The sequence below is a fragment of the Pelodiscus sinensis genome, chromosome 7, assembly GCF_052426305.1.
Source record: "Pelodiscus sinensis isolate ZL-2025 chromosome 7, ASM5242630v1, whole genome shotgun sequence".
Taxonomy (NCBI): Eukaryota; Metazoa; Chordata; order Testudines; family Trionychidae; genus Pelodiscus; species Pelodiscus sinensis.
Window position 1 is genome coordinate 45,671,222 of NC_143058.1, and position 12,538 is coordinate 45,683,759.

At 39.9% G+C, this 12,538-nt stretch overlaps 1 protein-coding gene across 3 annotated transcripts in view; it reads right to left on the bottom strand.

Annotated features, from left to right (window-relative positions):
* Nucleotides 1-12,538, bottom strand: part of CHN1 (chimerin 1) — a 184,364-nt gene that overhangs the window by 114,622 nt on the left and 57,204 nt on the right. For 2 of the 3 annotated variants that reach the window (XM_075933671.2, XM_075933670.2), the window contains exons 3-4: nucleotides 5,921-5,959; nucleotides 257-316 (exon numbers count right to left, since the gene is read on the bottom strand). In XM_075933671.2, the coding sequence (XP_075789786.2) occupies nucleotides 257-316; nucleotides 5,921-5,959 (99 nt within the window). Of the gene's footprint in view, nucleotides 1-256; nucleotides 317-5,920; nucleotides 5,960-12,538 lie in introns of those variants that run through there. The other variant, XM_006119476.5, reaches the window with a different exon arrangement.

The window sequence follows — 12,538 nt, forward strand, 5'->3', positions numbered from 1 at the left end:
AGATTTTTTTTTTTTAAATAGAAAAGTGTAACTAAAAAAAAAATTGCTAACGTTACCAAGGTGTTCCCGGGAGACAAATGTGGCACACGAAAGCCTTAAGCTCTTGTGGTGCGCCTTTAATATAAAAAAAGCAATGAATTCAAGTTGCCCTCTCTACAACACTTCCTTGTCTCCCATGTAATGGTGTTTGGAATACACAGCATATGAATGGACCTGGAGTTAGTAGACAAAATAAAGCTTTGGATCATTGTGATACCTACCTCAAAAGTGCACGTAATCCTTCTAGGATGGGGAGCTTCCTGTTGCAACTGATACACTGAGAGAAGGCACAAATTAAATATATTTCAGTTTTCTGCTTAACACAGAAATGAGTTTGTTAAATTAGGCACTTTATAACATTACATTTAGATTTAAAAATACTTGCTGCCAAGATTTTCTGCTGAGCAATACATAGTTAATCAGAAGTCATTTACTATCAACTAATTCATTACCGTGTAATAACTGGGCAAGGTGGGGGGGGGGGGGGAGCTAGACTTTTACAATACATCAAAACACACTGGTTTTGGAACTCTGTTCTTTAGCAAGAGGATTCACAGTCAATAAGGCTCTGACCATGTCCAGCTAGACACTGCTCATTGATTTTACTTGGGACTGAAGCTATTCAGGAGCTTGCAGAACAAACGCAGAGCTTTGTAGAATCAGGCCCTCTGTTTTTATGATTGCTCACTAACCTTTGTGAGAAACAAAATGTCATTTGTGGCTGTGAATGTATGGTCAGTCAGAGGGCAGTTTCTCATAGGTAAGGCCCAAAATATAACATTTTGATATGGCTACAAATATAAGCATATATATCATTATTGCTATTAAAAAAAACGAAACTCACCAAAACAAAGGCATTTTTAAAAGTAAGTTGTAAATGTACAATAGTAGCATACTACTGGCCAATAAAGAAGGGACATTCAGTTCCTTCTTCTAAAATAGTTTGATTTGGCAAATCACCTTCAAAATGAATCTGTCAATACTTACGTTATCTTTACAAAAATCTGGCTCTGATTAGATTTCTTTCTAAAATAGTCACTGAAAGATGTAATCCCTTAAAACTAAGTTAACTTTCAAACAATATTACTACGAAACAACTCTGGTAACATGTGCTGTTATTTCTTTTACATAACAAAAAATAAATTAGTTTATTCAATAAGATTTTAATTCATCATGGTAGGCATTTGACCATAAATATGTTTCTGACGCACACACACTTCTTTAAGATGCTAAGAATATAAGAATGGAGAAAATGGCTAAGTGTTAGAAGACAAATGTTCACACTAGAGATCCTTGGTCCAAAGAGGTGGAAAAGCAACATTTCACCACTTTTTAAACTCTTTTGCACAGGTGATGTTTTTAAAAAGGTGATGTTTGCAAGTGATGAAAAATAGCAGAGTAATGTAAATCAGTAACTTTTCATTGGAAATGCAGCATAAACATTTATTTACCCAAGGATGGACTACACCCAGTTTCCTCTTATAAAAATAATATTTTATGCCACAAATGAATAAATTATTTCTTTACCTAAATTTGATACTTGTGGAGAACTAGCTCTGGGTTATATGAAAAATGTCACAGAGGGAAAATGAATAATTTTAGATTTAAAAACATGAGAAGGGATAGTCACAAGTAACATGTTTTGTAGAGCACTAAAAATTCAAACTGATCATTTCTCGCCTCACATTGTTAGAAAGATTTTCTGAAGATGACCGTCTCCTCAAAAAACAGGCCTTTTATTCTTTGAAGATCAGGAATTCAGGGTGTGTGGTACATCAAGTTATAAAATATGCTCTCTATCCTTTTCCCACAACTGCTGCAAGAGGACCAAGCTACCAGCTGCTGTTTCCTCATCATTACTATTGCTAGTGAATTCGAATAAAATGTTTCTATTCATCCTTCAATAAAGACAGCAACACAAGCAAATAATGTGAATGTGTGCACTTAATTGTACTTATGAAAAATTATGAAAACATAAGTTGTACCTACAAATGTGTGTTGCTTTAGCTCCTGGGCAAGCTGCCAGTGAGGCTTTGGGGGTGTAAAGGTTGGATACCTCATTATAGATCAGAGTGTAAAATAAAATGAATGAAAAGGCAGAGATCATTGAGTTCACAGAAGGTGCAGTTCTGTGATTTATTATTAATATTTGCAACTGAAAGCAAAACATACAGAACTTGGTGACAAATACTAGGTGAAGGGCTGTTATGATTAATGATGTTTAATATTAAAGCTACAACGTGCTCCAATTTTATTCTTTAACCATCATCTACAAAGGCAAAAGCCTGCTTCAAGTCACTTTACGTGTAAGTGCCTTTATATTAAGTGATTGGCTTGACATATGGTAAGCCCTTGATGTAATAAGTTATGATTCAAAGCCACACACCATGACTGCTTCGATGTTCAAATGCAGACTGCTGCAATTACTAAATAGTAGTTGAATGGGTCAGAGATTGTTACTCACATTCAGTTCCTTCACATTCAACCATCTAAAGAGACTGATGACAGCTGCAAAATAATCTTTAGCATTTTCCTCCTCTTCGCTGCTTATTTTTCATTCATTTCAATTAATCCACCATATATTTTAAGATAATTTATCTGTCTGCTTGATCAAGAACTCCTTGAAAACAGTAAGAGCTAGGACTGTCAAATTCAGTATACAGCTTCCTCTTATCATAATGTAAAGCAAGCTAAGAGTTTGGTTGTGCCAGGAAATGGGATGTGCCTGGAATGGGATTGCTTCTCATAAACAGGATCTGGCGATCTGTCCACGCGCATATCGTTCTGCGCATGCGCAGATCGCCCGAACCCAGCTCTTCCGGGTTGCAATCTACTCGCCATCAATGAGTAGATTGTATTATTTGTCGAGCCCTGCTCATAAAACCAAACAGAAAAGAGACAGAATCACCAAAGCAAGTACAGTGCTCAGAATTGACATAACTGAGTGAATGTTGAAAAAGACTGTTCAAGATGAGCCAGAAAAATAGGATGAACCTGGAATAGGATTGTTTCTCAATAAACCTTACAGAAAAGGGATAAAACAGAGAAATTTGGAGTAGTGCTCTGTTTTGGCACAGCTAAATTAATACTTAAGGTTGAAAAGCCAGAAGAAAATGTTATTGGAAACCACACTGAGGGTGTGTCTAGACTACGTTTTTCTTTCAAAAGAAGATATGCAAATTTGGCACAAGTGTGCATATCTTATTCCGATCGCTTTTTCTAAAGAGGTTCTTTTGAAAAAGCAAGCAGTCTAGGCGTGGTTCTTTTGAAAAAGAAAAAAAACTTTTGAAATAACTCTTCTTCCACAAAAAATGAAGTTTACAGCATTCTTTCAAAAAAGGGTTGTTTTTTTCAAAAGAACTACATATAGACTACTTGCTTTTTCGAAAAAAGCTCTTTCAAAAAAGCGATCAGAAGATATGCAAATTCACGCTGAATTTGCATATCTTCTTTCGAAAGAAAAAAGTAGTCTAGATGCACCCTTACTGTAGTCCTTTTTAGTTAAAAAAAATAGGAGTGAAGAAAAAAATACACTTGAAAGAATTCCCATTTAAAAAAAATACTTTAAAAAGTTAAATGGAAAAATTTTAACAATCCTTTTACTTAAGAAATCCGACATAAAAATCAACTTCATGAATATAACACTGTATTTTTGAAAAATCCAATAATAGAAATAAAGCACGCACATTTTCCTTTTATTTTCCCAAAACAACCCCCCACAAAAATCTTAATTGAGTTGAGATTCTGAGTAATGCCAGGTATTTCTCTTAGACTAAAGTAAGTTTTAAAAGGTTTTGGAATTGCTAAAATTTTAAGTCTCATGCAATGTTGCTAACAGTATTAGGTGTTTTACTTAAATGCCCAGCATCTAGAAACTAGCAATTATATAAGAACCTTGGCTTTGGATGGTTTTTTTAAAAAAAATCTAAGTTTCTAGTCTTCATGGCGGCAGAGAAAAGCTTGAAATTATTACTTGTGTTCATCAGCTGGCATATAGAAAGAAACCAGCACTAATGTTTTGGGTTTTTTGAAGCCTGACTCGTAATTTTTGAATGTTTGGGGTTGGCAATGCTGTCTACACAGTGCCTGTTGGAACAAAAGCATCCAAGCTCTGCAGATTTATGTAAACTGAAAGCGAATGTTTTAGAAGGGATGAGAGTTTTATGCATTTAGACCTAGAATATATACTGTAGATATAATCCTGTATTAGCAAGGGCATAAGCTAAAAGATTTTTAAAGGTCTTTTCCTTCTCATTTCTATATTTCTACTGTACATTTTCAGTTTATAAGAATTTTACATCCATTCTCTATAAACTTCAGTAACATCTTACACACTTCAAAAAATGCTTATACTTTTTGTCATCAAAGATTTAACACAAACTTAAAACCTTGACTCAATAGATTCCATGATGTGCAGTCATTTTGAAATAAATGCATTCTTTGGGTTTCTGGAGCATAAGTGCCAACTTATGGAGGTGAATTCTTTAATTACTTTAAGAGCTGCTTTCATGTGTCTTTGGCAGTGCTGTTGCTAGCCCATTGAGGGTCCCTACACATACAAGGCATACTAATAATTAATCAGGTATCCTTGAGTTGCTTGGGGGCCTAAGCAAGTGTATATTCTGTTTATGCTTAGCACTGGCTCAGTCTTTGGACATGGTCTAAAGGACATCTAGCCTAAAAAATGTCAGAAAAAGTAGATTTAGAGACATTTTTAAAGTAGTTGTGTGTCTGTGTGGCCAAATACACACACACACACACACACACACACACACACCAAAATCTGCTGTTAAATGAAGACTGATTTTTTCACCCTCCCAGCCTAACCAAGTCCAGTGCTTCCCTCTTATACATACAGAAAACAAATTCCCTCTTATACATACAGAAAACAAAGTAGATGCTTCAGGTGGGGCAACCCAACAGTAGTTTCATTTTTCCTTTCCCATCACTTCTCTTGTTCATTCATCAAAGTCTCCTTTAGCCTCAGCTACAATATATATAGAAAGGTAATTTTGTTTCATGGAGGATTTAGATATTTTAAAATCTTATTTCACTTTGTTCAGGAAAACTTCAAAAGTGTCTTCCAAAGGGAATGGAGCTGTGGCTCTGGAGCAGGCACCCTGATGGTTTGCCCAGAATCTGCAGACTCAGGCAGCAATGCATTTCCTGTCCCAGAGCTGCCCGTATAGCGGGGTTCCATCAGAACATTGGTGAAATGTCCTGAATTTGCTAAATGGCAAATAATGACACTTATTTGCTAAATCAGCAAATTCAGACTCGGCTTTTCCAGCTTGCTCTAGTCTCAACTCAAGTGGTGAAGGCACACGGGCCTTAAAGTGTTTTGATGTGATAGCAAGTTTTTAAATGTAATAATCTCGGTTACTGAAGCAATAGGCACTACACTCCAGCAGGCCAGATCTGTGCAAGTTGCCTCATTGACATTAATGGGAACACCCATGTGGGCAAGGTCAGGGCTGGGCAGAAAGGAGCGGGGAGAGGAGGAGTTCTGGGCCTCTGGAAAAGGCAGGACCCTAAGATAGAAGGGGCAGGATTGGTGGCTAGCCACCCCTAGACAGCCCTTCAGTGCCAGTGGGCACTCACTGCCTGGGACTCCAGCGACAATTTAAAGGGTGCAGGGATCCAGCTGCTGCCAAGGTAACAGTGGCCACTTCCCTTTGTCCGTTGCTGTCAGCAACAGTTACAGAATCCAGCCCCAGGAACTCTACAGATGCACTTGGCTTCTGGCATCAAGGAATGTAAGTGTCCCCAGCAAAAGCATTCCCTGCTATTCTGCACAGTTAATTCTTATCTTGGTAAAAATTGATATTCCAATTGTTTTTGTATTTACATTTTCTGAAAAAAAATCTGTTTGAATACTTACAGTAAGATTTCCAAACAGGTGGTCGGTATTCATCGGTATCTGAAAGAATAATGACACTTATCTAAACAGGCTATTAAAAATAAGGTAAACACATTCCTGCAGAAGTGTTAAGAAATTCAGTAAGATATCTTTACAAATATCTAGCTGCAATACATGCTAATATCACTGGCATTTTAAAAGCTACAAAAACAGAGGTGTAAAAATGAATGAAAGTGCTAAGAGTTTTCTCTTCTTTACTTAGAAATTTGTAACGTTATTTTTCAAAACAAGGGAGAAGAAAAGCAATAGACTACCACTTGGCAAGATAGCCAATTTATATAAAACCCTAATGCTATATAAATAGAAGTGCAATATTGGAAATAAAAAGCATAATGCTTTCATTAAAAAGTTTGCATTATGAAGTAACTTTTTAAAAAAAGATATTGAACGTAAGGTCAGATCAATCAACTTTCATTCCACCTATTAAATGATCCAAATCTTCTCTGAAGTGTTCTAGAATTGGATGTACAGATGTAATCTCTGTGGGTGCTCCAGGCCTGGAGCACCCATGCGGAAAAATTATTCAGTGCAAAGCACCCACAGGCAACCAAGCCCCTTCTCTGTCCTCTTTCCCCCCAGTGCCTCCCACTCACTCCCACACTACTACCCCTCTCTCCATTATGCCTCCTGCCCGCTGTGAAACCACTGTTTCATGGTGTTCAAAGGCTCTGGGAGAAGTGGGAAGGGGAGGAGGAGAAAGAGGTGGGCAGGGGCAGACATTTAGGGAAAGAGTCCAGATGTGGGGGGTTAAAGGAAGGGATGAGGTGGTGGCAGGACAGTAGGTGGAAGGAGAGGGTGGAGGTTTGAGCATCCCCTGGCTAGAGCAGAAGTCAGCTCCTATGATAGGGTGTATCCCTTTACATAGTTTGTGAGCTCTTTAGTGGAGTTCACTGTATTCCAAGTTTGTTTTAGAACACGGTATCACACGAGGGTTCACAAACTATTTAAAAGAACACTACCCAAGTCTTATACATGACACTCTTCCATTGAAATCAGAAGCCAAACTCCTACAAACTTTAATGCTTGCAGGATCAGAGCCTAAATTTGTGAAAGCAAGAAAATTGCATAATTTGGATAAGAAGAAGAAACGCTATAACTTTATTCATTGGGATCTCTTCTTTTTCAAATCTTATAATTGCACTGATCCCTTCTAATCCTTGAGTTTATACCGAATACAAGCTCCTGGTAGTAAAAATTACCAAATGTCGTAATAATACACCACCACCTTGCACTTTCTACCCTATTTGTATAGCGGTCATTTGGTCTGGCTTTTTATTATCTATCTTGTGATATTTTTATTACTATATACGATTATATATTATTTCCTCGTACAGTACCTCCAGTGCCTTGTTATTAGGATCTTTAATAAAAATATTAATTATTATTATTACTGAGTGAGCACATTGGTCAGATAAATGGATACCCCTTATCCAAATCCCCAAGAGGCCATGCAGACATGCCATTATCTTGTGATTGCCTGCTAAGTGTCTCACAACAGCATAAAGTTAAAAAACAACAAGAGGTCTGGTAGCACTATATAGACTAACAAAACATGTAGATGGTGGTATGAGCTTTCGTGGACACAGCCCACTTATTGAAAGAATATCATGAGTAGATACACTATCCATTCATAATTTTTATTTAAATTTAAAAGTAGAGTTAGAAAGTATATATTATAAATACTGGAACATAATCCCTCAGCACTGTGTGTTATGTGGAAAATGGCAAAAATAATGAGCTCTTAGTCTCAGAAGAATATTACTACACTATGAGCTGGCTTTTAGTTTACTGTTGCTATTTTGTAAACAGCATTTGCATCATTTTGATTTACAAATAAATGACTAGTAAAGAACATCATCCCAAATATTTGTACAAAGTAAGCTATTATGAAAATACAATTATCTTAGATGTCTGTAGTATTTCTGAAGGTACTACAGCTATGTTATCATAACAATTAAGACCATTATGTTTACAACCCTGAGAAGCAACACTATATTTCTGCCTAAACAAAAAAAATCTTGTTAAAGTCAAACAAGAGCAGAGGTAACTTTAATATAACAACAATTTATAAAATTCAGAAACTGAAAGGAATGATTTACGTTCCGCAGCTGTGTACAAGTATGTTGTTTAAAAATCTGTCAGCATACTTTACTGCCTTAACAGTGTCAGAGTTCCCAGAGAACATTCCACATTTGAGAATGAAAAACAAAAGGTCATTTCTATTGTAATTTTTAACAATGTTCTCTGATATAAAATAGTGTGGAAGCAAGCACAGCACAATGACAACAGTGAAGAAGAGGTTTTATAGTGTTCAGTTGTGTCTGTAATAGAACACTGTTGCTATTAGCACAAGATAAAATTATTCTGATGCCTACTGATAAAAAAGAGATAAAAAGTCTAAACACCACATGGAACTATTAGAATCTATTTTTAAATTATCGATAGACAAAATTTTCAAAAATGATCAAACCTTGCTTTTCTCAGGTGACATCCCACCCAAATACAGACCAGGACTTCACTTGCTAATCTTGTGAAGCAACCCAAGTTGTATCCAAATAGATTTAATGGAAAATGGTTCAGAAACAAAAATCCAATGTAACTGTTTCTGAATGGATAGATCATTACCCAAAGCTGGTTTCTTAAAAATTCCAGACAAAAGGATGCCTTGACTCTGAACTTAGGAGAGATGTTAGAACATTTAAAAATTTCTCTTTGTATTTTAACTTCACCGGCAGCACTGGCACTATCTTACATGCCACGGACCTCTTTATCTTGCTTCTGGTTGCAAATCAGCATGTCAAAATGTAACTGCTGACGAATGAAGGAACATAAAGCCAATGTCCATTTATTGACCCATGTAATGGTTACCACGGAACTTATGTGATTTCAGAGAAATATGAGATTTATGAGCAGAAAAGGGCAAAGCATTTTCCTTACCTATTATGTGTATGCATACTGTTGTCAAGAATCAGGGGCTGTGGGCTACTAAGGACAACTAGGAAAGAAGAGGTTACTTACCTCGTAACTGTAGTTCTTTGAGATGTGTTGCCATGTCCATTCCAATTAGGTGCGAGCGCACCGTGTGCATGGATCTCGGAGCTTTTTTCCCCTCAGCAGTACCCTTAGGGCCAGCAGGGAGCCCTCTCGAGTGGCACCGGTCTAACAGTGCATATAAACCCCAGCTGGCCCCTCCACCCCCTCAGTTCCTTCTTTCCGAAATTCTCCGACGAAGGGTTGGCGGGTGGGATTTGGAATGGACATGAGTAACACATCTCGAAGAACTACAGTTACGAAGTAAGTAACCTCTTCTTCTTCAAGTGCTTGCTCATGTCCATTCCAATTTGGTGATTCCCAAGCAGTTTCCTCTGGCGGTGGGGTCAGAAAGTAATCTTACCTATTTCTCCACAGACTGCTGCACTGCTCTAACCACAGATGCATCTGCTTTCGCCTGCTGTGTGATGGCGTAGTGCTCAGGGAAGGTATGGACAGAAGACCGCGTGGCCGCTCTACAAATGTCCAAGATAGGTACTTGAGCCAAAAGTGCTACGGACACGGCTTGTGCCTGCGTGAAAGGGGAGGGAATGCATACAGCAGATGACTGGGCCAGTAATGTGGAGAGCATCCCCTAGGGAGTTGGCCCTCTGCCCCCTGAGGGAGCAGTAGCTTCTGCACTGGGCATTGTGCCTGGAGGCAAGTAGGTCCAGAAGGGGATAACCCCACCTCCAGAAAACTCCCTCCAGGATCTCTCTCCTCAGCATCCATTCATGGATTTGGAACGAGCGGCTGAGCTCATCAGCTAAGTTGCTCCTGGACCCCGGAAGGTACGTAGCTTGTAACAAAATGTTTTTATCTATACAAAGTTCCCAGAGTTTGGTGGCCTCCCTGCAAAGCAGGGAAGAACAAGCTCCCCCCTGCCTGTTGACATAATACATGTCTGAGGTATTGTCGGTTACTACCTCCACCGACTTGTTCTCTATCAGCAGTAGAAAGGTCTGGCATGCCAATTTGATCACCTGGAGTTCCTTGACATTGATGTGAAGGGGTTTTTCCCTCAGAGACCACAGACCCCAAGTCCTCATAGACCCCAAATGTGCTCCCCATCCCAGATCTGAAGCATCCGTCGCTTGTTGTACCAACGGTGCCCTTTTCTTGAAGGGGACCCCTATGCAAACCATATCCTCCCGAGTTCAACAGGCCAGGGAGCAAAGTGTAGGGGCAGGTAGGGTCACCACCATGTCCAGGGGGTGTCGCACCGGGTTGAAAACAGTTCTCAGTCACGTCTGTAGCAGACGTAGCCTCAACCTGGCATGTGCCACTATGTATGTAAAGGCCACCCATGTGGCCCAGCAGGTGCATATAGTTGCGCACCATGGTCACTGGAGAAGTGTAAAGGTCCCTGATCATTGCCTGCATAGTTTGGAACCTGTGCCCGAGCAGGGATGCTGTTCCCATGGTGGAATTCAGGAACACCTCCACAAACTCTACAGTCTGGAAGGGGACCATCATGGATTTCTCCTCATTCAGTATAAGGCCCAACTGCAGGAATAGGCTCCTGGCCATGGAAACGTGTGTGGCTACCTGGTCCAGAGATGAGCCACGAATCAACCAGTCGTCCAGGTACGGGAAGACGTATACCCCGTGGCATCTCAACACCGCTGCTAGTGGGGCCATACATTTGGTAGAGACCCTTGGCGCTGTGGTGAGTCCGAACAGCAGGACCGTGAACTGAAAGTGGTCGTTGGCTACCACGAACCGCAAGAACCTCCTGTGGAAGGACAACACTGTAACGTGGAAATATGCATCTTTCAAACAGAAGGCAGCAAACGAGTCTCCTTTTTGTAGGGAGGGAATAATTGATGCTAGGGTGACCATTTTGAACTTTGTTTTTTTTTTAATAAATGTATTTAGTCCTCTGAGATCTAGAATAGGACGAGGTCCCCCTTTTGCTTTCGGTATGAGGAAATAGCAGGAATAAAACCTCCTTCCCCTGAACTCGTCCGAGACGTACTCCACCACCCCGAGATTCAGGAGCTTCGCAACCTCCTCCCACAGCAGTGCTTCGTGAGAGGGGTCCCTGAAAAGGGGGGAAGGGAAGTGGAGAGGGGATGGAGGAGGGGAGGAAGTAAAGGGGATTGAGTAGCCCCGTGCCATGAAGCTGAGAACCCACTGGTACGATATTATAGATGTCCAGGCTTGGTGGAAACGGGATAAATGGAAACCAAAGGGGGGGGAAGAAGGCGTGAGTGGTGTGCTGTCCTCGATCGTACCCTCAAAACGGTGGTTTAGGGCACTGGCCTGTGGATGTAGTGGGGCCCTTATCTTAAGAACATAAAATAGGAACAGAAGAACGGCCATAATGGGTCAGACCAAAGGTCCATCCAGCCCAGTACCCTGTCTGCCGACAGTGGCCAACACCAGGTGCCCCAGAGCGTGGACCAAAGACAATGATCAAGCGATTTGTCTCCTGCCACCCTTCTCCAGCATCTGACAAACAGAGGCCAGGGACACCATTTCTATCCCCTGGCTAATAGCCTTTTATGGATCTAACCTTCATGAAATTATCTAGCTTCTCTAGTCCTCTAGTTTTTCTATTATGGGAACTAATAAATAACTTTTCTTTATCCGCCCTGTCCACACCACTCATGATTTTATATACCTCTATCATATGCCCCCCTCAGTCTCCTCTTTTCTAAACTGAAAAGCCCCAGTCGCTTTAACCTCTCTTCATATGGCACCCGTTCCAAACCCCTAATCATTTTAGTTGCTCTTTTCTGAACCTTTTCCAAGGCCAAAATATCTTTTTTGAGGTGAGGAGACCACCTCAAAGGTGTGGGCGCACCTTTTCTTAATAATTCCTAGCATCCTATCTGCCTTTTTGACTGCCGCTGCACATTGTATGGATGTTTTCAGAGAACTATCCACGATAACTCCAAGATCTCTTTCCAAGATTTGTTGTAGCCAAGCCCCCATCATACTGTATGTATAGTTGGGGTTATTTTTCCCATTGTGCATTACTTTACACGTATCCACATTAAATTTCATTTGCCATTTTGTTGCCCAATCACTCAGTTTGGTGAGATATTTTTGGAGTCCCTCACAGTCTGCGTCTGTCTTGACTATTCTAAACAGTTTGGTATCATCCGCAAACTTTACCACCTCACTGCTTACCCCTTTCTCCAGATCATTTATGAATAAGTTGAACAGGATTGGTCCCAGGACTGACCTTTGGGGGACACCACTAGTTACCCCTCTCCATTCTGAAAATTTACCATTTATTCCTACCCTTTGTTTCCTGTCTTTTAACCAGTTCTCAGTCCAAGAAAGGATCTTCCCTCTTATCCCATGGCAATGTAATTTACACAAGAGCCTTTGGTGAGGGACCTTGTCAAAGGTTTTCTGAAAATCCAAGTATACTATATCTACTGGATCCCCCTTGTCTGCATGTTTGTTTACCCCTTCTAAGAACTCTAATAGATTAGTAAGACATGATTTCCCTTTACAGAAACCATGTTGACTTTTGTCCAACAAATTATGTTCTTCTACATGCCTCACAATTTTATTCTTTACTCTTGTTTCAAC